Genomic DNA, 25,865 nt, shown 5'->3' on the forward strand with positions numbered 1-25,865 from the left:
AACCTCACACCCTGTGTGAGCTCTGGACCCAGGGAGACACAGGATGATCCTTGGCCAGAAATGGCCAGAGGAAGCTGGAACTCCTAGGAACTCCCCAACCTCCCAGTGACAGCAGAGGGGAGAGGAGGAGGGAATAAAGGGGAAGGAAGACAGCAGAGAGCAGCAGGCCTCACTGCAGCTGGCCTGTCTCTGCACCAGCCTGGGTGCAGGGCCTGTTAGTGTGTGTGCACCAGTGGCTGTGTGCATACCATGCTTTCGTGCACTGGTGTGTGGGTCTGTGTGGGATGCACTGAGGTCCCTGGGCCCACATGGTGCAAAGGGTGGCTGTCGGTTTGGCCAGGTCTGGCCAGCAGATACGTGGACTGGGAAGAGTTTGAGCATTGAGGACTGAAGACTGAGGACACCCCACAGCTTGTAGTCTGGGAGGAGGTCCAGTGGTCAGTGCAGAGGGCACCACAGGAGCCAGGCCAGGCAGGTTCACGGCGAGGAAAAGCTGAGCAGGATGTGTTCACACACAAGTGCACACCGACACCCTAGCACACCTCCCACCCTTGGGCCAGGAGAGCTGGCTCACTCTGGGATGGCCCCAGGGAGGGAAAGCCATGAGGGCCAGTTATTCTATTGGACATCTATTGGCGCTGAGGGAGCAGAAAGTCAGGAGAGCATTTCAATGGAGGGAACATGCAAGAGTGCAAGTGTGGAGGTAGGATGTGTGGTTATAGTACAAGGTGTGGGAGGTGAGGTTCTGAAGGGCTGGGAGCTGAGCTGAGTCCATCCTGCACTGTGGGCTGGCGGTTCTGTGATGCTGGGCCCTTCTCCCCTTCCTCAGTTTCCTACCTGAGAAGTGGGGCCATGGGAGGGGAGTATCCTCAGAGCAGATGTAGACCCTGGCCTTGGGGAGGGGCTCCAGCCTCCTCCTGCTGTTGACATGTGGCCTCGCACTGGATATAGAGACTTGGGAAGGTATGTCTGAGTCAGCCCAGGGTCAGACTGGGGAAGAGTGGGAGGTACAGAGCCACTGATTTTCCCGGTAAGCCAGACTCAGACTTCTGGAGGTGAGGATGGCTTCCCAGACATGGCCCTGGCCTCCTGCCCTTCCCTGGCTGTCCCCTACCCCCAGCCTTTGACTAACATTCCAAGAGGTTGGAGAGGAGAATGGCAGGCCTGAGAAGGTGCAGGGTGTCTGTGGATGTTAGATGAGGTAGACTTTGCAATGACTGCTGGGGGTTGGACAGGGTGTGGGTATGTGGTGACAAGGTCTCTGAGGCTAGGGTGGCCCCAGGATGGCCTTGGTAGTGGCCAGGAGACAGACAGGAGGGCTGACTTGTCAGGAACAGAATGAGTGGCTTTGGAGAAGTAGGAAGTGGGCGGAAGGTTACTAGGGGCATCCCGCTCATCAGGAGCTGCCTATGGGTGTGCCAGCTGCTGGGCATGAGGTGGGGAAGGAGGTGGACGGTGGACACTGAAGAGGGAGGCTGAAGAAGGAGGAAGTGGTAGACTCTGAGGCAGGGCATTTCCTGGGGAGGCGGCTTGAGCTGCTTCCAGGGAAGGTCTGCGTGGGCTTCTAGCACGTGGACCTCCTTAACCTTCATTTCCTGCGAAGTGGGCAAGACATCTGTTATCAGTCATCTTAAGGGTCCTTGCCAGGCTCTGAAGGGCTGGGCTGTGACTTGGAGGACTGACTCAAGGCAGGGGTGTGGCAAGGAGGGCAGGGGGAGGGGTGCTGCCCCTGTGGAACACTGGGTGGAGACTCTTCTCCATGCCCCAGCCCCTGGATCCTGGCTGGGCACACATTAAGCAGAGAGAACTTGGGGATGCAGTGATGCTGTCAGGGGACGTGGTGGAGGACGTCGCTAGAGGGCAGTGTGACCCAGACTCGAGCAGTGTCAGCTAAGGTCGGGGGCAGAAAGTGTACAAAGCTTAAGAGGCTGGGCTGAGGAGACAGAGAGGAGGTAGGCCAAGTGTTCCCGAACTCAGGCTCTCTCCCTTGCCCCTTGCCTCCACTGCATTTTTAGAGACAGGAGGAAGATAAATAACATAATAAATGATAACATTAATGTGCTTTAGAATGGATTTCTCAGACATTGACACTTTTTTTTTTTTTTGCGGAACACGGGCTTCTCACTGTTGTGGCCTCTCCCGTTGCGGAGCACAGGCTCCGCGGCCATGGCTCACAGGCTCAGCCGCTCCGCGGCATGTGGGATCTTCCCGGACCGGGGCACGAACCCGTGTCCCCTGCATCGACAGGCGGACTCTCAACCCCTGCGCCACCAGGGAAGCCCAGATATTGACACTTTTAACGCATACCAGAATCTTGTAAGATCCATGGGAGTGTGTATTCCATTTTCCTGATGAAGAGGCAGAGGCTCATTGAAGAAAAAAATGTGTAAACTTATGATTTAAAATTTAATTGGTAAAAATGAAATCCTGGAAGGAGAAGTAAGATACTGTCGGGGTTCGGTGAGTCCCCAGAGAGCTTGGTTACTAGGTACCGCTCACGTGCTCCAGGTGGGCTGGGGTTTAGCCCGAGCTCCCCAGCAGCTAAGGCAAAGAGAGAAACACGATTAGTTTTGAGATTTGTCCTCTGTCCCTGTCCATGAGATAGAGGAGCTTTTTCAGCGTGGTTGAGCAGGTTGCTCCTGTGGGCAGTGGAGAGTCCCGGGACTCGGAGCAGAAGAGAGGGTCGGAGCACAAGGCCGGTGGGGCGCGGCGGAGTTGACAACCGGGCCAGTGATGAGAGTTACGCAGGGGCCGCCAGGCTGGTCCTGACCAACTAAGCTCTGCGCGTCACGCAGACCTACCCCAACGCATGCAAAGCCCTCCTCCTGGGGGCCCTGAGGTCACTCAGAGCGGGAAGCGGGACCTCGGGTGTCCTGGGGGCAAGCCTGGCACGCCCAGGGCGAAGGCGTGGGTGAGGTCTATGCAAATCATCAGGGTCGCGTTGGGTGTGCTGGGCTCCGGCATCCAGGGCGGGGCCTGCACCACCCAAGCCTGGAAACTGGGAGCTGGGCATGCGCGTCCTCCATCCTGGCATGCAGGGCGGGCCCGCTTGGTCCAAAACGCACTAGTAGGCGAGCTGAGCATGCGTGGTAGGAGGCCAGGCGCTCTTCAGTTGGGGTGGAGCCTACTCGTTCCGGGGCGGGGCCTGCGTGGAGTTGGACGGGCGTCAACGCGGCTTCAGGAGGGGCGGGGCTGAGGGGCAGAGCTGAGGGGCGGGGCATCGAGTGGCCCGAGGTGGCCGGGCTGCTGGGTTGGAAGCAGCGCAGTCCGACTCATCCTAGCCCCAGGATGGCGTCCCCACGGGAACTGACCCAGAACCCCCTGAAGAAGATCTGGATGCCGTACAGCAATGGGCGGCCTGCTCTACACGCCTGCCAGCGCGGTGGTGAGGCGGGGTCTGCGGGGAAGGGGGAGGGCGGTGCATGGGCATGGGTATTGGTCTTACATGGAGAGGGAGCCGGGAACAGGTGGGGAACCGGGGACAGGTGAGGCAGCCGTGACTGGTGGGAGGGGAACAGGAACAGGTGGGAGGCCTGGGACAGGTGTAGCAGAGCGAGAGGCGGGCACAGGTGTGTGGCGACGTCTCGGCTCGGCGGGAGCTAGGTCTGGCCGCCATCACCTAGGGGAGGGCGCAGGACCCTTCCCACACCACTCTGTCCCCACCGCCTCAGGTCAGGGGAGGACTTGGAGCCTCGGCCCTTCCCTCTCAGCTGGCCAGAGAGCGTGGGCCGGGTGGTCAGGCCGGGGTCTGAGCTGTGTTGGCCCTAGGAGATTCGCTTGGTCTCTCTGAGCCCAGAACTTTCAAAGGCCCAAGGCGGGGAGGAAGGCCCGTCTCTGGGCCTGAAATCGAGTTTTGGGAGGAATTTCAGGGAAGTGCAGATGTGTTCAGGATAGAGACAGTGAGACCACTTTTTTATATGGGCCTGTCTTTGTGTCCATGGGTGTGTAAGCATCCAGGTGGGGTTGTGGGTGAGTGGTAAAACTGGAGGGTGGAAACATCTAGAACATATGCTGAAATTCAAGGAATCCTTAAGGGGCTTACTTTTCCTGTGGTCCTAGGTGTTAAACCCACTTCATTGATTTTCTGCTTGTCCTTAAATGAGTCTGCAGCTTTTTTATTACCAAGAAAAACAAAGATTTATTTTAGGAGTAACTGAAACGTTGTAATAAATTTGCAACTTGGCAAGGTCCTCAGAGAACATCTAGTCCAGCTTCTGATACAGATTTGGAAATGGAGGTCAGGAGATTGTGTTACGTGCTGGGGTCTCCCTGTACTCCTGACCTCTGCCTGGTCATGATAGGAGAGGAGAGAGTGCTTGGTGCTTGTCTTGCTTTGAGGCTAGCCTGGGGGACTTGGCTTTGACCAGGATGTGAGTCCTAGAGGAGGAGTGTGTGCATCTCTTAGCACACTGTGGAACCTGGTAGGGGTGGCCGTGGCTTTGACCAGACATTCTGGTGGGTTGTGACTCTGACCATAATGTAAGTCCTGGTGGGCTGCTGAAACTGTGACCCTGCTTTTAGCCCGGGGGCCATGGCTTTCCAGTCAGTATTCAGTCCTAAGGGACTATGGCTACACCCTAGCCAGTTTTCCTTCCAGACTTCTGGAGGTGTGGAGGGCTAGGCCCCTTTCTCTTGTGCTTCTAGTCAGTCCGTGTTAGGGCTGTATTGTACTAACAAGGGGGTGGCCTCTGTTGTTACATAAAGGAGAAGGAGTGAGAACGTGGACTTTGGAGGCAGGAGCACTCAAGCTGCATCGTGGCTCAGCTGGGTGACCTTGGGCAAAGAGCTGATCCTCTAGGTCTCAGGTTCCTTATCTGTGAGACTGAGACAGTCATCATCCTTGCACTATGAAGCTGCTGTGAGCCTCTTTTTTATAAGTTTATATATATATATATATATATATATATTTTTTTTATGACTGCATTGGGTCTTTGTTGCTGCTCACGGGCTTTCTCTAGTTGCGGCGAGCGGGGTTTACTCTTTGTTGCGTTGCACGGACTTCTCATTGCGGTGGCTTCTCTTGTCGTGGAGCACAGGCTCTAGGCATGCGGTCTTCAGTAGTTGCAGCACGCAGGCTCAGTAGTGTGGCACACGGGCTTAGTTGCTCCACGGCATGTGGGATCTTTCTGGCCCAGGGCTCAAACCCATGTCCCCTGCATTGGCACCAAGGAAGTCCTGTGAGCCTCTTGATAAGTGCTTGATAAATGGTAGCAGGTAATTTTGTAATTTATCATCACTGTTGTTTCTTTGCTTCTCCATACCTCAAAGTCAGGGATTGAAGCTCCAAGCCAACCCTCTTTCATGTGACAAAGGAGTTGAGGCCCAATGGGAGGGGACTTGCCCAGGTCTAACTGCCTCTGGGGCAGGCCTGTGTTTCTCCAAGCTCCAGGTATGCAACTAAAATGTGGCTCTGGCCTGAGCAGAGGGGCTTGTGCCATGGCACTGCCTCAGGGTGTTGAGGTGGGTGGGACTGTGAGCTGGCCTGGCACAGGAGGGCTTCCTGGAGGAGGAGGTAGTGCCCAAGAGGCTAAAGATGAGACCTGCAAATTGTGTGGGGGATTGGACCCTAGGCTAGGGTCTCACAGTTCACAGCAAGGAGGGAGTAAGCAGGGAACGAACAAGGAACCAGAACCTCAGGTCCCAAGCCCGTATTCATGCAGTATTTTACCCTCTGCATAGTGGGCTTCTAACTAGATTGGAGGACCACAAGGACAGGTGGGAACCTGAGGGTCAAGGTGGGTGGAAGTTGACTTGATCACAGGGCTTTATAGAGAAGAGGATGAGGGGCCCTAGTCTGTGCTGTGTGGTGGGTTGTCTTTGGGGTCTAGTCTGAGCTCCTCAGGGCAACAGAGGCTGGTTGGCTGAGGGATGTTCCTTGCCTTCTCCTCCCCCACTCTTCATGAGCAATTCTTCCTCCTTTTGATAGAATTCAGGGCTACACAGAGGGCCTGGAAGCTGTCACCTTTCTGGTCATTGACCTGGAGGAGCTCTGGGGGCAGATGGGGTAGGAGATGGAGAGGGGACTCAGGGAACATGGCAGAATGGACAGTATTTGATAGCTTTTCTTAGCCAAAAGGTGGCAAGACTGCCTGGGTAAGGCCACAACTGGTGTGTGCACAGGACAGTAGGAGAGACAACTTTCTGTCCCCTCTGAACAGGACAGTGATGCCAGTTTGCTTTATTTTAAAGAACTCTCCCCTCCCCAGCCTGGCCCAAGGAAGTCAGGGCAGGTGCAGTTCAAGACTCAGTTCTGGAACCCACTCCAGGGACTTGTGGCTGCCCCTGCGGAGGTACCACCAGAAAGTAGTCACTAGCTCCAGGCTTGTCTCAGCCTCTCGACTCCTTGGGCTCCTGTGGCCTTGAGCAAATTTACAGATAATTTACAGGAACTAGTGAGAAAAGCTGAGTTGACATATCTTCAGGTTTCCTTCCGCACATGCCCCATGTTCTGAACTGTGTGTTCTGCTGTCCTGTTGCTCAGTGTTGAGGTCCTGAAGGCCCAGAGCTGCAGCTCCAACTGCATGCCCCCACTCACCTGGTCCACCCACCCTTGGTTCAGGTGTGTTCCCTCCGTGTGGGCCTCGGTTTGCAATTTCTCCATTGCTGGGACTTCCCCAGTGTTTTGCTGTTGCAAGCAGGGCTGGTGTGAATATACTTGTACTTTGAATTTTCTTTTGTATCATTGACTTGGGATCTTATCTTGAGGAACAGAGGTGATAGGTAATTTATTGCTCTCATTTTGTGCCCAGCCCTGATTTGCTGCCCTGCCTGCCCACCATGGCTGTGCATGGGGCGGGGGGATGCTGTCACCAAACGCCGTGGCAGGAGGCCAGGGGCGTCTCTGGGAAGATGGAAGCTGTGAAGAGGTGATGCAGAACCTCAGCCCTGGGGTCGTGGGAGAGCCCTTCAGGGAGCAATGGGAAGGGGTGGCCTCATCAGAGGGAGCAGGCTGGGCGCAGGTTTTCCCCACAGTGAGTAGCTGATGCACTGCATTGTGGTTGCTTGGGAGCCCTGGCCAACCGGCCAGAAATTGTGCAAACAGCCCAGGACTCAGCAGCACTGGCCTGGCCCTCAGGATGCAGGGCCTTGCCTAACTTGTTTTTCTCTCAGCTTAGCCAATGCTGAGGTTTTTGGTTTTGGTTTTGGTTTTGGTTTTGGGTCTTTTTTTTTTTTTTTTTTTTTGTGGTACACGGGCCTCTCACTGTTGTGGCCTCTCCCGTTGCGGAGCACAGGCTCCGGACGCGCAGGCTCAGCGGCCATGGCTCACGGGCCCAGCCGCTCTGCGGCATGTGGGATCTTCCTGGACCGGGGCACGAACCCGTGTCCCCTGCATCGGCAGGCGGACTCTCAACCACTGTGCCACCAGAGAAGTCCCAACGCTGAGGTTTTTCTGCAAGTTTCCTCACTCTTACTCACAGTCAGGCTGTGTCTGCAGGATCCCCTCCTTCTCTCCCCTGGGGCTTGCAGAATGGGTCACATTTGCCCAAAGGTCATGCACAGGAGTGACGGAGCCCCCACTGGCAAGCAGGGTCTTTTACTTCTATTCGGGACCTGCCTGGAGACAGACAGTTGCCTCTGCACCCCAAGTCCCAAGGGCAGTCCTGAGATACATCTGTGTCCTTAGCCAGGCAGGCTGCCAAGTCCAGGCAGAGGGCACAGCTTCCTGGAAGTGTTCCAGCTCTTACATGGGGATATTGCTAGGCGTCGCTGAGGGATTATCATCCCATTTTACAGGTGAGGACACCAAGGCTCAGAGTTGCCAGTAAGTGTCAGAGTCAAGATAGGAACCCAGGCCTGACTGACTCTGACCACCTCTGCACTCCATCTCCAGTGAGGGAGACAGGTTGAAGGGTGGGGTCCAGCAGTCTGTCTGAGGAGGGCTACCAGGTGAAAGCACTTGCAGAGCCATGTGGGCAAAGGAGGGGTAGTGACAGGTCCCCACCTCTGTCCATCTGTCTGCTGTGGTTTTACCTGGCCCAGGTCCTGAGGACGATGAAAGGGAAGCTTCCTGAGGCTTCTGAGGTGAGACCACACTGAAAGCGGAGCTGGATCCCATAGTCTGGCAGTTCTGCTGCCTTGGTGTCTGTCTTAGTGGGCCATGGATTTGGGGGCTGGGTGCAGACTCTTTCCCGCCTCTAGCCTTGGCAGCTTCTCTTTTTGGCACACCGACCTGGTGGCACATGGGATGGCGGTGGCTGGCTATCAGAGGGACCGCCCTTGTGGCGTTGGCCTGGGTCTCTGGTCTCAGCCCCTTGTGGCCCTCACCCTGGTGGGTTTTGAGGTGCCTCCGTCTCCTTCCCTGCCCACAATTTTTGAGCACCAAATCTGCCAGGCCTCAGGATCCTGAATGGCTCAGACACTGCTGGGCTGCTTTCACCCCAAGTGATCAGTTGTGGAGAGCAGACTCATTGGCGAGATGACTGGGTTGAGGGAGAGAGCGCAGCAGGTGGGCATGCAGGTGCCTTGGAGGAAGGGCTTACTGCAGAAGCAGCTTCCGGGCTTTGTAGATGAAGAGAAATTCCCCCTGGGGAGCGGAAGCAGTGGTGCTGTGTGAGCAGGAATGCTGAGTGACGGGTTCCGGGATGACAGGCAGACGTTGAACACCTCACTGGGCTTTGGCTCTGTCCCACCTGCCAGGGGAATTCCCCTGCAGAGTTTAGCCAGGGCCGTGGCAGCTCCAGCTTTATATCTGATGGTGCACATCAGGGTAAATGCTGGCGAGATCCCGCGGCGTCTCCCTGAGCACTGACAGGCCTGGGGAACTGGGCATGCCAGCGCTGGTTAGAGACCAGGGTCTGGGGGTGCCCAGGGAGCTCTCTGCTGCCAGGAGCCTGGGAAGGCACATCTGATGCCGGGCCTGGAAGGAGGGGCCCACTGGGAGGGGTCCAGCTTCCTCAGACACTGCTCCTTGCCTTTCAGTTTGCATGACCAACTGCCCGACGCTCATTGTCATGGTGGGGCTGCCTGCCAGGGGCAAGACCTACATCTCTAAGAAGCTGACCCGCTACCTGAACTGGATTGGCGTGCCCACACGGGGTGAGACTCAGCCTTGGCTTTCCAAGGGGGCTTTGGGACTTTGTGGGGGATCGGGGAGGAGTGAGAAGGCTGGACTGCCACAGGGCCTGGGGGTGGGTCAAGGTCAGGGGTTGGGGAGGGATGCTGTTGTGTGAAAACTGAGCCTCTCCCTTCCCCCAGAATTCAACGTTGGCCAGTATCGCCGGGACATGGTCAAGACATACAAGTCTTTTGAGTTTTTTCTTCCAGACAATGAAGAGGGCCTGAAAATCAGGAAGTGAGTTTGTGTGCGTATGTGTGTTTGTTTATGAAGAAGGCCCTGGAGCCCAGTTGCTAGTGATGACCAAGCTGTTCCTGAGACCTGGCCTTGCCCTACCCTGTGGGCTGTAACAGGGCTGGTTTCTTGACCTCTCAGGATGTGGTGGGGGTGAGGATGTGCTGGGTTTGGGGACAAAGGGAGTGGGTATTTGGCCCCTTGGTGGCTTGCCCTGCCCTGCCCTGTGGGATATCTGTGGGAGGGGAGCATGGAGCTTCAGGGAGATGGTGGAGGCTTAGCCAGGGCCAGTTGGCTGATTTACCCCAGGCCATCCATGGGGATGGGCTCTGATAGGGAGGGGAGCCCTAGGTGAAGCAGAGATACAGGCCTCAGGGGTGCGGCAGAGTGGGAATGGGATTACCTCCTGACACCTTCTCGAAAAGCCAGAAGGATCAGACCCAGAACTGGGGCGTTTCCTCCCTTGCCGCAGGATAAGCCTCCTACTGATATTTGGAGGATGCTTGTCATGTTCTTGGCATGTGTCGGGTAGGCCTTGGCTTTCCTTTGAAGTTGCCTCAGTGTTGCTGGGCGACGAGATGGAAATTTGCATATGATACCCACTCTCCCTCTCCATTCAGACTTGAATTGATTGCTTTCTCCAGAAAAACTGAGCACCAGCTGTGGTCTGAGGAGCTATGCTATGCTGTGGTTGGCCTGCTCCCTCTCTGGCCACCAGGGGGCAGGAGTTCCCCATTGTGGGGCTTGGCCCTTCCGTGCCTCTGCTGTTGGGTCAGTGGGGCTGGGCGGGCTGCTGCACCAAGAAGGGAAGTGGAGTCTGACATTCAGGTCTCTGGGGCCGAACTGTGAATTGTGGGTAAAACTCAAGGGTGGGCCCTCTGTGATAACGACCCAGACAAAAGGTGAGGGCACTGATATTTGAATCTACTGTGTGCTGCGTGTGTGATGCCCATTGCCGCCCCCTGCCCACCAACTTAAAGATGAGGAAATTGAGGCTCAGCAGTCTCACACAAGATCCCAAGTAACCTCACAGAGTCCAGACTTAAATCTAACCCTATGTACCACTAAAAACTGTCCTGTCCATCATCCTGGAAGTACTCAATTTGTAGATCAAAGGTTGCATCAAATGCAAATTCTGCAACAACCTCAAGCTGTGGGCACTCATTAGCTGCTTTGATCTTCCCTACAGTGGGCTGTGGTGCCTCACTCCCCTAGATGCTGAGACTGAGGTCAGGAAGTGGTGGTATTGTCTGGGATCCCTCAGAGTTTGATTTGAAGCCAGGCCTGTCTGAATACAGAGTGTTTGTGGGGAGAAGAAAGAAGCTAGCATTCCCAGAGCTCTCTGGTCATTCTGCTCAGACTGCCCATTGAAGGTAGGAACATTGGGATTAATTCTCATGGCAAAACCCAGACTCAGAAGAGGTAAGGAAGCTGGTTCAGGGTCACCCAGCTGGAACAGAGACCCCAGCAGTAGAAGCTGGGGGCAGATTCACGTGTGCCTCTCTGTAGGCACACCCTCTGGCTGTTCCTAGAAAGTCTCCCTCATGTATCCAAAGCCTGGGTCTGGCCCCTGGGCTATGGGGCTATTTCCCATTAACCAGCCCAAAACGTCCCACAGATAATTGGCAAAATAGAAAGATCAGACTTTTTAAAAATGGGAAACCTGGGAAGGGAAGCCTGCATTTCCCAGAGGCCCAGGTACATACACATTGTTGAGCTTCCTAGAGCTACACAATGTGGAAGTCTGTCCCTAACACTGGGCACAGTGGAAGATCTAGAAGAGGGCATGTACAGCCATGTGTACATGTGCAGGTGCTCCCTCTTTATGTACACATGGGTATGTGTGTAAATACACACCAGGCACCCTCATATATTTGCACACAGTCACATACCACAGGAAGGTGTGTACACATACCGTATGTATACACGTGGGCGTTCACACACGTGTGTATCCTCCTGACACCAACTGGTATCCAACAGTTCAATTCAATTCTGACCCTGTCTACCTGCAGTTAGCATCAGTTCCCACAGGTTAAGGACTCAGTCCCTCAAGACTGACCCCACTTCACACACCAGTCACAAGTCTCGGCGGGGGGCACCCGTACTTCTAACTGGCTATAAATTGGGGGTTCCCACAACCCCCTCTTCAGCAGATTACTGTTCCAGCTCACAGCTCAGGAACATACTTGAGTTGTGTTTACTGGTTTATTATAAAGGATACAACTTGGGAACAGCCAAGTGGAGGAGGTGCACAGGCAAGGAAGGGGGCAGTGTGGGGAGCTTCCAGCCGTCTCGGGGTCTGGCACCCTCCCAGCACCTCATCTCTTCAACCTGGAAGCTCTTCAACTCTCATCGTTCAATTCATCTTCAGCCCCCATCTCCCTTCCTGGAGGATGGTGGCAGGGCTGAATGTTCCAGCCCTTTCATCACTTTCTGGTGATCAGCCCCATGCTGAGGCTGTCTAGGGGACCCAGCCTGAGTATCACTTAAGAAATTCCAAGGGTCTTAGGAGCTCTGCCAAGAACCCAGGACAAAGACCAAATGTATTTATCAAACCACATACACCCTCTTGTATGTGCACAGCTGCACTTCCACAGGGGCCCAAGGAATGCTCACAGGTGCTCACTCACAGACTTGCACATACACATATCCACCTATGCATGTGCGTGCGTGCCCATCCACACTCACACCCACACGTGTGCAGGCTCCCAGGCTGTTCCCCCAGCATCTCCACCTGGGCCCTGAGATCCCTCCTACTTGGTGCAGCCTCAGCCAGAGCAGCCCACAGAGATCTTAGCCCAGAACATGGGGCTCTAAATGTGGGTGGCAAGAAATGGCCCCAGCCATGCTGAAACTGTAGAAATGTGTCTCAGGGATGTGGGGGGCTCTGAGAAGCTCTGGTTCTTTATGTCTCAGTGCAGAAAGAATTCAGCGAGAGACAAAGTGATAGATAAGTGATTTATTAGAATAGGACACTTGTGAGGTTTACAAGTGGGTGGGCAGGAGGGCACCGTGCTGAGAACTTAGTAGGCTACAGTTTTATAATCAAAGGAAAAGTGAGGAGGGGGAGAAGACCATCTTCTTCCTCATCCTTGAGTAGACGTCAAGCTTCCATCATCAGCTCCTCCTCCTCCACATGGGGGTGGGGGGCGGAGTTTTCTTGTCCCTAGTGGTCAAACTGGGACTGTCATGGCGCAATGGAAATGAGCAAAAAGGTGGTAATGTATACTAAAATATGGTAAATCAGCTCAGGTTTCAGTATAATGTCACCCTTTCCTTATACTTTTGTTTTTAGTGAGCACAAAAGAGCATGTCCTAGGAATCATTAACTTACCACTGGGCAGGATGTGGGTTTCATTCCACCATTGTTTTATTGTCTGGGGGCATGTCTCATGCTTCTGTTGCATGGGTTTGTTGTTAAGCAAGCCTGCTTGGTTTTGTGGTTAAGCAAACCTGCTTTCTTGAGTGATCATTTTCTTATAGAGGTCTCCCATACTTTTTCCTTTACTTCCCTGAGCCCTTAGTAGGATTAACTAGTCACCTGCTTTGTCCCTTTACTCTGTCCTTATCAATGCCAGCTTCCTGGACTCTCAGAATTCAGGTTTTTTGGCAGAAGAAAGCACTTTGGGGTCTTAACTGAAAGGCCTAATAGAGCACAGAAAGGTCACAAGGAGGCATAAGAGCAGAGCTCCTTCCAGTGACCTGGACTCAGCTCTGCCCCCAGTTTCCTCGTGACCCCAGCAGTCTGGTCGGCCTCTGTTTCCATGCTTGGGCACACTGGCCTGGCTTGGCCTGGCACAGTCCTTTGATGCACTAGGGGTTTACACACAAAATCCCAAGATCAAACAAATGGGAGATCTAACTTTACTTTTACATCAAAAAAGTACAGGTAATAGTGTTTGGGAGGAAAAATTTTCCCTTCTTGCCTTCTAGGTTCTTTGACTGGTCTAATAATTAAATTGACATGACACAGATTAACAGGACAGAAAAAAAGTTTAATAGCACGTATACCTCCTACATACATGTGAGAGACCTGGGAAGCCCTCCCCTTAAATACCATCTTCAGCTGAAGAGAAAAGAAGATGTTGGGGGTGAGGAGTCAGGAGAATTTACCCGGAAAAGCTCGGTAAACGAGGGTAAGGTTGTTATGCAGATTTAAATCTATGCCTTCAGGGAATTCCCTGGCTGTGGACTTGGAGCTTCCACTGTCAGGGGCCTGGGTTCAATCGCTGGGAACTAAGATTCTGCAAGCTATCTGGCGTGGCCTAAATCAATCACTCAATCTGTGCCTTCAGCATTGATAATAGTTTCTAGAGATAAAGGTCATCTCCCTCCTCCTGGTACAGCGATGGAGACCCCCTTACAAATGGAGATTTCCCGTATACTTGTAAATGTCTCTCAAAAAAGGGTAACTTCTACTCATGTTTTCAGAGCTGCTCCTGTGTCTGCAGTGTCTTAAAAATAATCAGCCTAAAATAATCCTTATGCCAAAGCGACATATTTTGGAGTGGCAAATTCTGCTCCCCTGCATAGATAAAAAGTCAAAGTGATTTATCGATCTTCGGACCTTATAGGGGAAATGGATAAAGTCAGAAAGATCCTTATATGTGGCAGTCCATTTTGCAGCAATAAACAGAAAGGCTGAGATGTCTGAGGACAGGCAGTGTAGTCAGTGGTTAGTCATGGTGAGGGTTTTGCCCTTCCAGAGCACCTGTGGACCCGGGTGCGAGAGGCAGAGACACGGCACCCTCCTCCAGAAGGGATCATGTAGGGCGTTCTTGGTCCACTGAAAGAAATGAACAGCCTAAAAGTTGAGACTTATGTTTTATTCAGTGAACAAAACTGAGGACTTAAGCCTAGAAGACAGCCTCTCAGATAACTGAGGGACTGCTCTGCAGAGATAAGGTAGGTGCCATGTGTGGGCTCACTGAAATCATTCCTTTGATATGTACCTCAGCTCTCTGGGGCCAGTGTCCTGTTCTTTCCCCTTCTGAGTCCCCTGAGGGGGCACCTATGGGGGCGGCTGCAGTGACTGATAGCTTGATGGCTGCAACACCCTTTGTTTGCTGATACACCAGGTGGCATTCTTAGCCCACATCTCCCTTCTAGAAAGGAAAATTGAACATTAAGCTTAATGCTGCCTTGGGGGCCAGCAGTACTGTCTCTCCTGTCCCACCACCAGCACTGCCTGCCGTGCCCCCAACACACACACAAGGGAGTGTCTGGTTTTAAAAGTGCTTATTTTGATAGGGGAAATGCATGACACTTAGAAATCATGAATATGGCAAAATGGCAGGCTGGATTTGTACATGATGAGATGAAGAAGGAAAGTACAGAAAAGTGGTATTTCAAGAAGTATTCCTGTATGTTTACCAAGGGGGAAAGGGGGTGGTGGGATGAATTGGGATATTGGGATTGATATATATACACTACTGATACTATGTATAAAATAGATAACTAATGAGGACCTACTAGTATAGCACAGGGAACTCTACTCAGTGCTCTGTGGTGACCTAAATGAGAAGGAAATCCAAAAAGAGGTGATATATGTATACGTATAGATTATTCACTTTGCTGTACAGTATAAACTAACACAATGTTGTAAAGCAACTATACTCCAATTAAAAAAAAAAAAAAAGTATTCCTGATGGCCAGGAACACATAACCTTCCACCTGTAGGAGCAGGGTTACCAAACACTGAAAATCTTCCCAAGGAAAGAGAAACCTTGAGAAGAGAGAAGGGGCCCCGGGGGCTGCCCCGTCTCCTATCTGGCATAGGATATATCCCTGAACTACTGCCCTGCAGCAACCAGTCAGGTGCTTGGCTGACCTGTGTTTTCTTTTCTGAAGGCAGTGTGCCCTGGCAGCCCTCCGAGACGTCCGGCGGTTCCTTAGTGAGGAGGGGGGGCATGTGGCGGTGAGTATAACACCCTGGTGGTATCTGGGAGTGGCATGTGGGAGCCCACATACGTCTACCCCTTTACTTATCAGGCATCTGGAGGGGAAGGCAGGGTGTATGTGGCCCTAGATACCCCTGGATGCAGCCCCTGGGAAGAAGTCTGCAGCTGCTGTGCTGGAAGAAGCCAGAGGCCGAGATGTGGGCCAGGAATTTCCCTCTGGGCTTGTGGTTGTGTTTGACCCTGCAGGACTTCCCTCTGAATACTCACATTCTTGGCCACTCCACAAGTTAGAGGTGTCATGTTACCTAAGTCTTTAGCAAATGTGATTTCTCCTGGTGTGGAGAGCATCCAGCCCAACATTTGGTGGCTATTCAGGAATCACTTGAATGCTGGGTAAGGGAATTCCCCCTCTGTGTTGGCCCCTCCAGTCAGATGGACAGGTGGGACAAGGCTGAGCAAGGGTGTCTGCAGGAAAGGACCCTACCCCAACCCTACGTAGTCAAACACGGGCTATTTTTTTCCTTCCTTTTTCCTCTTGAAGGCACGCATCCTGGAGCTCTGTCCCCCAGCCCCACCTAGATCAGTTACCCTCTAGGTCTGTCTGTGGCACAGCTGTCACCCTGGGAATTTCCTTCTCTTCCCTCCTGAGTTGAATGTCCTGCTCTTTGATCCCATGTCTTGCTTTTCCTTGCTTTACTGACTTGTTTTGTTGGAGCACATCCTCTAATAGCTTTCTGAGAAAGGTACTTGGTAAGTAAATTTTGTGAGACCTTGCGTGTCTAGAAATGTCTTTTCTTTATCCTCACATTTGATGGATGGGTGGGAAGAACGTTTCCTTTAGAATTTTCATGACATTGCTCCATTGTATTATGGCTTCTAGAGTGGCTGTGGGAAAGTCTGATGTCATTCTGATTTGCTGATCCTCCTTAAAAGTTTTTTATCCCTAGGGAATTCCCTGGCAGTCCAGTGGTTAGGACTCCATGCTCTTTCTGCTGAGGGCCTAAGTTCAATCCCTGGTCAGGGAACTAAGATCCCACAAGCAGCACGTTGCGGCCAAAAAGAAGTTAAAAAAAAAAAAAAGAAAAGTTTTATTTCCTAGAGGAAACGGGGGGCTTCTCATGCCCCTTCCTCTGGGGAAGCTTTTAGGGTCTTCAAGGTGATGTGCTTTATGGTGAGTCTTCTCCACAATGCTGGGTCCTTGGGGGGACCCTTTCCATCAGGAAACTCTTCTCCAGCAGCTCAGAGAAATGTCATATATATATATATATTTTTTTTTTTTTTTTTTTTTTTTTTTTGCGGTACGCGGGCCTCTCACTGTTGTGGCCTCTCCTGTTGCGGAGTACAGGCTCCGGACGCGCAGGCTCAGCGGCCATGGCTCACGGGCCCAGCCGCTCCGTGGCATGTGGGATCTTCCCGGACCGGGGCACGAACCCGTGTCCCCTGCATCGGCAGGCGGACTCTCAACCACTGCGCCACCAGGGAAGCCCTATATATTTTACTTTGTTAAACCACCCCCGCTGCTTTCTCACAACTGAGTCCCCACTCCCCTCCCATCTTCTTTTTTTTTTTTTAATGAATTTATTTATTTTTTATTTATTTTTGGCTGCGTTGGGTCTTCGTTGCTGCACGCGGGCTTTCTCTAGTTGTGGTGAGCGGGGGCTACTCTTCATTTTGGTGCGCATGCTTCTCATTGTGGTGGCTTCTCTTGTTGTGGAACACGGGCTCTAAGCGCACAGGCTTCAGTAGTTGTGGCTCACAGGGTCTAGAGCGCAGGCTCAGTAGTTGTGGCTCACAGGGTCTAGAGCGCAGGCTCAGTAGTTGTGGCACACAGGCTTAGTTGCTCCGCGGCATGTGGGATCTTCCCGGACCAGGGATCGAACCCGAGTCCCCTGCATTGGCAGGTGGATTCTTAACCACTGCGCCACCAGGGAAGTCCCTCCCTGTCCTCATTTCTTGAAGTTCCTTTTATTCTGTTTGATTTAGTCTTTGTTTTTCATGTTAGAGGTTTTGCTGGAGCATCCAGGGAGCCCTGGTCAAATGCCCTTTGTAAAAAGTTACGCTATAAAAGCTGCTTGGGTGGGCTGCACCTGAGTGCTGACCAGGCCCCAGGGGCAGGTCACAGCCTGCCTGGAGAAGGCAAGGAGGGGGCCTGGGGCTCCACTTGCACCGCCAGCCAGTCCTCTGGTTTCTTCTGCACACTTGTCCCTTTTTTCAGAGATGCCTGTGCCCTGTTCCTGACTACCGTGGTTCTGCACAAGCAGGTGTGCTCTGGTTGGTATAGGTTTGTGTTTGGTTTTCTCTGTTTCTCTGAGCCAGTTACCATATGTCTATCTTAAAAAACTGTGTTGACATTTCCCATCTCCTCTCCTCTCCTGTTCCCATTTTACTGGGGTGACAGGATGGAGTGGAAGTAAACATGGGTTTAGTTCTCCAAGTTTAACTAGTTTCACTGGAAGTCTTGTGAGTGAGTGCCTGCTGCCCTGCTTCCAGCTTCCTTGGGGTGCTCCCCAAGGAAGGGGAGGACCAGCCCAGCCACTGCAGGTCTGAAGGAGACTGGCCAGGCGGATGGCCGAACGGCAACTGGTCCTGATGAGAAATCCAGTCCCTGTGCTACAGCTGTCAGGTGGCCTCCCACCTTCTCCAGGGCCAGAGGCTGAGTTAACCCCATTTTGGTCCTAGGTGTTTGATGCAACAAATACCACCCGAGAACGGAGAGCGACCATCTTTAATTTTGGGGAACAGAATGGCTACAAGGTGAGGCCTCCTTGGCTTACCTCCTTGGTTGGGCTGTGGCACGTTCGGGCCCTCTGGGGCCACTTTCTCGGCCTCCTGAGGCCCACTGGCATCAGGCAGGTGGGCTCCTGAGTGGATTTGGGATACTGATTTTCTCTCCACCTGGAGTTATCTTTCTGAGGAAGTGGGGGTCTTGGTGGGAGAGTCCTTCATAGGGCAGCACCTGCTTTGGTTCTGTGCTCCTTGACCTGACCCCACCCCTTGAAGAAGGGCCTCTGGGCAGCATGGCCCTCAGTGGGTAGGGAGCTCCGGGGAGCCAGGCTCAGGGCCCTAAATGTGTCTCTGGTTCCTTCCCTCCTGCCCACCCTGGTCTTTGATGCAGACCTTTTTTGTTGAGTCCATCTGTGTGGATCCTGAGGTCATAGCTGCCAACATCGTGGTGAGTGGTGCATCTGACCTTGTGGGAGCAGTAATACAGCCAAGATGGCCTGTGACAGTGAGGTCCATCTCCAGGTTAGGCTGGTGCCTGGGCCGACCTTAACTTGGTCTTCTTGAACATTGTGGGTAGGGGGGAAGGCAGTAGATCTCTGGGTCGGGTGGGGACTGCCCACCCGATTGCAGTCCCTCATCCCCCAAAGATGAGGGACTGCGATCACAGGATTGCCAGCACTGGTATGGGAGCTGGGACCAGGGAGCCACTGGACTCTTCCTAATGGGACCAGTCCCCCTGGGAGGCCAGTCCTCCTTCCCAGCCTCCCCCCAACCCAGCATCCTCCTTGGTCTCCGACCTGCTTGGCCTCTGGCCCTGATGTGTCCTTGCTCTGTGCCTGACCCCGGCAGCAAGTGAAACTGGGCAGCCCTGACTATGTCAACCACGATAGCGATGAGGCCACGGAGGACTTCATGAGGCGCATCGAGTGCTATGAGAATTCATATGAGTCGCTGGACGAGGACCTGGACAGGTGAGGCAGAGCAGCACTGTGTCCTCGCCTGCGGTGGGGTCCACTCGGCTGCCTCCTCTGGCCCCTCAAGCTGGTGGCTGAGGGACCACCTCCGCGGGCAGAGATGATCTGTCCTTTTTTGTTTCTTTCCTTGGGGTGGAAATCATGGCCCAGGGGTGACTTGCAGAACCGTAGCTGCTTTATCTGGAGCTCTGTGAGTCACAGTTTTCTGCTATTCCATCGGAAAATCAAGCCTGTTTTCTATTTAGAGGGTCTTCCCACAAGGCTTTTGCAAACAGTACATGCTCTTCTTTCAGTGGGTGGTCTGTATTTTGAGAAGGGGAAGGGGTGCCCAGACCCTGCCTACGAACAGCTAGCAGTAACCAGTGCTTGTGAGCCCTGCGGGCCTCCCTCTGGAACAGGGATCTGTGGCACTGAGTGCTGGGTGGGGACAGCAGCCAGCCACCGGCAAGCTCTTTCCGTAAAGGCTCAGGTGGTAGATATTTTAGGCTTTGGGGGCATACAGTCTCTGTTGCAGCTAGTTAACTCTGCCGTTTAGTACTAAAGGGACATAGATGATACGTAAATAAATGGGCATGACTGTGTTCCCATAAAACTGTATTTACAAAACCAGGCTGCGTTTGACTTGCTGGCCATAGTTTGCCAACTCCTGTATTATAGCAGAAGTGGGGGCAGTGGTTAAGTGAATAACACTTAAGTAATTAAGTTAACTTTAATAACTGAATAAAGTATTACACAGTCCTTATAAATCATGCTGAAGAGACATGGGAAAGTGTATGTTGTGTAGCATTAAGTGAAAAGGGTGGAATATGAACTTGTACTTGGGTTGTTTATAATTACGTATGAATATATAGTTACAAATGAAAGAAGTCAAGTGACTGCTGGGGGGATGTTTTCTGGGATGTTTGAGGGACAGTCCCTGGACTGAGTCCCCTCAGTGAGACTGGTGCTGATCCGGTGCTGCTGCCCCGGCCTCTGTGGTTCTCCTGGTCTCCCCCCAGCATGGCATCGCTCCTTGTGGCTCTGTTCTCCACGCTGCAGGGCTGCACTGGTCCAAAGCAGGGAAAGCGGCGGAGCTGGGCTTATTGGCTGCTGCCACCAGCACCATCCTCCTTTGCTTTTGTCTCGTCCACCTGCTGCCTGGTGTGGGACATGGCAACCACTCGGCACACACGCATGACCCAGGCTGGGTTCTTGGGGGAGGGTTCGCTGGGGGAAGGAAAGGCCAGGCCCATGGATGGCTGACCAGGAAGACTGGAGGGGAAGCGTGTTTGCCAACTACTTCCAGGTCAATCCTGGAAAAAACTATCTCTTGTTCACCTTACAGATAGTACGTTGAGAGCTCATAGGTAGGCAAGAGGGGCCCGGGGGACATAGAGCAGCGATGAAGGTCCCGATGTGGTAGGACTGACCCCTCGCTTTGAATGTCACCTTTTGGGAGCATGATGAGTGTGGAGCACCTCTCACGGGGTTTGTCTGTATGTCATGCGTGTCGTGTTGCTCCCACCTCACCCCCATCTCTCGCGTACCAGCTGGCAGTCCTGTGTGTTGTGGTCTCAAGCCTGGTGGGGTCAGAGATGCAAGGGTCTGAGGATGGTTCCTGGAGCTGGCAGGGCGTGGCCTCAAGGACCCCGGTCACACTCACAGGCTTCTCTCTACCTTCTCTGGAAAGGGATCTGTCCTACATCAAGATCATGGACGTGGGGCAGAGCTACATTGTGAACCGCGTGGCTGACCACATCCAGAGCCGCATTGTGTATTACCTCATGAACATCCACGTGACGCCCCGCTCTATCTACCTCTGCCGGCACGGGGAAAGCGAGCTCAACCTCAAGGGCCGGATTGGCGGGGACCCAGGACTGTCCGCCCGGGGCAGGGAGGTCAGTGTGTGTGTGTGTGTGTGTGTGTGTGTGCATGTGTTTATTTTTGTGTGCATATGCGTGTGCTGGTGCTGGACTCCAGCTAACATGCAGTCCAGGTGGATGATGTCATTCAGTCTGGAATGTTCCCATTATATAGAGAAGGTCACCAAGCAGATGCCTGGATCTCTGGCTTGCACGCAAGCTCTCACCAGCTGATTCCCTTTCCCTGGAGAGGCATGCCATTCTGGGAGTGAGCTGAGTCCCTACAGTGCAGCTGATGCTGTGCCACAGTCCAGGGGAGATACTGAAACCTCAGTGGGAAGGTCATACAGCCTAGGGCACATGGTCGGGGGGTGAGCACTGGCAGGGGACCTGATGAGCCACAGCTGGAACTACACTGAGCATCTCGGAAGAATGCACAAGGACAGCACTTGTGGGTGTGGGTGTTGGTGTCATCGAGAGTTAGTTCGTGTTTTTTACCAAAGCTGTTTTCTCTAAGGCTGGGCCCCGTGGACCCTTTGAGGACAGCCCAGGACCTGAGCATCTGAATTTGCTTGTGATGTGTTTCAGTTTGCCAGGAGTCTGGCCCAGTTCATCAGGGATCAGAACATCAAGGACCTAAAGGTTTGGACAAGCCAGATGAAGAGGACAATCCAGACGGCTGAGGCCCTGGGTGTGCCTTATGAGCAGTGGAAAGTTCTCAACGAGATTGATGCGGTAATCACCATCTCTTCCCTCCCCTGCCCAGCTCTGGGCACAGCTGTGCTCACCCAGGGTGACAGTGTTGAAGGGGGTCAGGGAGAGCTTTTTCTTTAACATTTCATTATTGTTTAGGGTTCTGATTCATCCCTCCCTCCTTCCCTGCCTCCCTCCTTCCCTTCTTTTGTATGTAACTATCTAGGTGTACAAAGTGATTATTTGATGTATGTATGTATTGTGAAATAATTATCACAATAAGTTTAGTTAACATCCATCACCACATAATTACAAATTTTATTCTTCTTGTGATGAGAACTTTCAAGACATACTCTCTTAGCAATTTTCAAATATATGATACATATTGTTAATTATAATCACCATGCTGTACATTACATTCCCAGGGCTTATTTGTCTTATAACTGGAAGTTTATACCTTTTGACCCTCTTCAGCCATTTTGCCTACCAGCTGGCTTGTCATGCTTTTTTTTTTTTTTTGCGGTACGCGGCCCTCTCACTGTTGTGGCCTCTCCCGTTGCGGAGCACAGGCTCCGGACGCGCAGGCTCAGCGGCCATGGCTCACAGGCCCAGCCGCTCCGTGGCATGTGGGATCCTCCCAGACCGGGGCACGAACCCATGTCCCCTGTATCGGCAGGCGGACTCTCAACCACTGTGCCACCAGGGAAGCCCAGGAGCACTGGGATTCTTGGCATGAGCCTACTGGTTTGGTGCCCAATGGGAATGGGTGGGGAAGTGAGTGGGGGGCAACGGACTCAGAGTCAAGGGAGACTTGGCCGTGTGTAAGCTGATGGTGAGGGGCTGGAAGAAAGGGAGAGAATGAGACTACAGGAGGCCCTGAGTGGTGGCGGAGGCCCAGATTCCAAGGTATTAGGAGAGGAGAGGGGTGCAGGTGGCTATAGAGTACTGTGTCTCAGAACTTCATGGAGGTTTCACTCAAGAGTGAAAGGAAGGAGGAGTTTCCAGTGGGCGTTAGCAAAGGGGAAGAGTTGGCTTGTCTGGAGACCAGGAGTCTTCTGTGGCCCCCTTGTCTGTGTTGTGGGGGCGATCCTCCACCCCCAGCAGATGGATGCAGCTGTGGAAAAGGTAGACACTCGTTCAGCTTGCGAGCTTGTTCAGTTGTGTCCCTGTGGATGAGATGGAATCAGGTTGGACAGAGGAGGTGAGGAGTAGGGAGGAAGGTGATGAAGCCACATGCCGTGGAATCCATCCCCGCTGGAAAAGATTGGGGAAGGGAAAGGGGGCGTCCATGGCATTATGAGATGGGAAGGGCCACAGGCACAGCATTCATGTAGGGAGCCAGGCCAGGAAGGCTGACAGTGGGCTGTTAACCAGGGACATCTCCAGAGGGTCCCTTGGGAGCTTGGGCCACGTGGCCTCATGGAGGAAGCCTCTTTGTGAATAAGGTCTTGTCCCCCGTCTGGTTATTGCCAGTCCACAGAAAACCTGTGACCATTCTTTTATTTGCTCTAGTACTTTTTCAGTTGATTATCATAGCTTTATCTCAGGGAGCTATCATATCTTCTGAAATAAGGATAATCCAGTTGTTACCTTCCCAGTTTAAGTGCCTTGTGTTTCTGTTGTATATTCTTTTTTTTTTTAAGAAGGTCTATTTATTATTTATTTATTTATTAATTATTATTATTTTTTGGCTGCTTTGGGTCCTTGTTGCTGCGTACAGGCTTTCTCTAGTTGTGGTGAGCGGTGGCTATTCTTCGTTGCGGTGTGCGGGCTTCTCATTGCAGTGGCTTCTCTTGTTGTGGAGCATGGGCTCTAAGCGTGTGGGCTCAGTAGTTGTGGCATGCAGGCTCTAGAGCGCAGGCTCAGTAGTTGTGGTGCACAGGCTTAGTTGCTCTGCAGCATGTGGGGTCTTCCCTGACCAGGGCTCGAACCTGTGTCCCCTGCATTGGCAGGTGGATTCTCAACCACTGCACCACAAGGGAAGCCCTGTACTTTTCTATATGTTTGAAAATTTTCAAAAGAAAAAGTTTGTGTATCTCATTAATTTCAACTTTAATTATATCATTCAAATTTTCTTTTTTTTGTTTGATCATCAAAAATCAATAGTTGAATGTTAAATACACTCTAATTATAATTTTGTTGATTTTTCTTGCATTTTCAAGAATTTTGCATTATTTTACCTTTTTTTCTTCACATATTTTGATGTTTTATTATGAAGTAAAATTCATGACTTAGGAATTTGTGGGACATAAAAGGAAACAGATGGCCACTCCAATTAGGTTAATTCAATGAGGATTTATAAAAGGACCTTTTTTCAAAGATAATGGGCAGGATATAGGGACTTCGTAACAACAGGGACCATTGCTTCCCTTGGGCAGAGGAGAGAGAGGATATAGGAACCTGGGGACAGGGAGCAGTGAGTAAAGGGCAGCTGGTGGGATGGAACCTTGGGTGAGGGCCTAGACCACTGAAGGCAACTTCTTCAGGAGGGAGTCAGAATAAACATCTCAGCCTCACTCTCCTCCCTCCCTGTGACCTCCTGCCAGTGTTCCCCATGGCCTAGCCCAACAAGACATTAGTGGCCATGGGAGCCTTGTAGGTGCATGCACAAAGGTCAACCTCCTGGGGCAGAGAGCAGGTGGAGAAGCAGAAGGATATGGAGGGGCAGATGAGAGGAAACAGCACAGACTTCCTTCTGTTTCAGCATTTAAAAGATGCTGTTCCATTGTTGTCTTCTTCTTTTTTTTTTTTTTTTTTTTTTTGGCTGCACTGGGTCTTCATTGCGGTGCACAGACTCTTCGTTTCAGCATGCAGGCTCTTCTCTAGTTTCGGCGTGTGGGCTTCTCTTTTCAGCGTGCGGGCTTCTCTAGTTGTGGCGTGTGGGCTCTAGGGGGCACGGGCTCAGTAGTTGTGGTGTGTGGGCTTCTCTCTAGTTGTGGTGCATGGGCTTAGTTGCCCCGTGGCATGTGGGATCTTCATTCCCCAACAAGGGATCAAACCCTTGTCCCCTGCATTGGAAGGCAGATTCTTAACCACCGGACCACCTTTGGACCACCTCTATTGTCTTCTGGGTCACACTGTTTTCTAGCAAGAAGTTTTCTGTCATTCTTATCTTCGTTTTGTATATAATGTATCTTCTTTTACTCTATTTTCTCTTTATTATTGATTTTAAGCAATTGGATTATGATGTGCTTTGGTATGTTTTATTTTATGTTTATCCTGCCTGGAGTTCATTGAGATTCTTGGATTTCTGGATTTCTAAATATGAGTTTGAAAAAAAATTTAAGGTATCATTTCTTTAAATATATTTTCTGCTACCGTGTCTCCTACCCTGGACTCCAACTTCTTGTATGTTAGACCATTTGGTATAGTATATAGAACCTATGGGATAATCCCACAGGTCACTGAGCTTCTGTTCATTGTTTCTCAGTCTTTTGTTCTTTCCAAGTTTCTGTTTGGATAGTTTCTATTGCTATATCTTCAAGCTCACTTATCTTTACTGCTGTTTTTGTTAAACTCATCCAGCATCCAGTGAACTTTATATTTCAGGCGTTACGTTTTTAAGCTCTAGGGGTTCAGTTTTGTTCTTTTTTGTGTCTTCTTCTTTTCTCGTGATGCTCTGTAGTCCAGGAAGTGCCTGCAGTAAATTGCTGCAGTCGTAGGCTCCTTGTGTCCCTTCTGGAGGATCACAGCCCTGCTCTGCCTGTTGTCTAGTGTCTACAAACAATTGTTGCATACATTTTGTCCAGTTGTTTTTAATTGTTTGTGTTGGGCTGAGAGCAAATCTGGTACCAGTTACTCCACTGTGGCTCAGCCTTCATTTTGGAAGGTTCCTGTTTCAATATAAAACACTTTTTGCATGGATTTATACTTTGACTAATTTGAATATTATCACCCCTGGTTTTCTTTTTCCAATTTTTTTTTGGCAAAATGCACATAACATAATACTTATCATCTTAACAACAATTTTTACGTGCACAGTTCAGTGGTATTAAATACATTCATAATGTACAGTCATCACCACCATCCATCTCCAGAACTCTTTTATTTATTTATTTATTTATTTATTTATTTTTTGCGGTAGGCGGGCCTCTCACTGTTGTGGCCTCTCCCCTTGCAGAGCACAGGCTCCGGACGCGCAGGCTCAGCAGCCATGGCTCACGGGCCTAGCCGCTCTGCGGCATGTGGGATCTTCCCAGACCGGGGCACGAACCCGTGTCCCCTGCATCGGCAGGCGGACTCTCAACCACTGCGCCACCAGGGAAGCCCAGAACTCTTTTTTTTAAATAGTTTTATTTATTTATTTTTTTTTTTTTTTGCTGTACGCGGGCCTCTCACTGCTGTGGCCTCTCCCGTTGCGGAGCACAGGCTCCGGACACACAGGCTCCGCGGCCATGGCTCGCGGGCCCAGCCGCTCCGCGGCATGTGGGATTTTCCGGGATAG

General features: G+C 51.9%; 1 protein-coding gene across 7 annotated transcripts in view; it reads left to right on the forward strand.

Moving 5' to 3' along the window:
- PFKFB4 (6-phosphofructo-2-kinase/fructose-2,6-biphosphatase 4) overlaps nt 1–25,865 on the forward strand; it is a 43,356-nt gene that overhangs the window by 1,601 nt on the left and 15,890 nt on the right. For 3 of the 7 annotated variants that reach the window (XM_081246576.1, XM_081246574.1, XM_081246572.1), the window contains exons 1-9: nt 3,238–3,385; nt 8,920–9,036; nt 9,196–9,292; nt 15,140–15,206; nt 17,869–17,943; nt 18,305–18,361; nt 18,763–18,884; nt 20,557–20,764; nt 21,317–21,463. In XM_081246576.1, the coding sequence (XP_081102702.1) occupies nt 3,289–3,385; nt 8,920–9,036; nt 9,196–9,292; nt 15,140–15,206; nt 17,869–17,943; nt 18,305–18,361; nt 18,763–18,884; nt 20,557–20,764; nt 21,317–21,463 (987 nt within the window). In that variant the 5' untranslated portion in view covers nt 3,238–3,288. Of the gene's footprint in view, nt 1–2,102; nt 2,317–3,237; nt 3,386–8,919; nt 9,037–9,195; nt 9,293–15,139; nt 15,207–17,868; nt 17,944–18,304; nt 18,362–18,762; nt 18,885–20,556; nt 20,765–21,316; nt 21,464–25,865 lie in introns of those variants that run through there. The other 4 variants (XM_081246573.1, XM_081246577.1, XM_081246578.1 and 1 more) reach the window with 3 other exon arrangements.

This window comes from Mesoplodon bidens (assembly GCF_964165515.1).
Source record: "Mesoplodon bidens genome assembly, chromosome: 10".
In the NCBI taxonomy this organism is placed as follows: Eukaryota; Metazoa; Chordata; class Mammalia; order Artiodactyla; family Ziphiidae; genus Mesoplodon; species Mesoplodon bidens.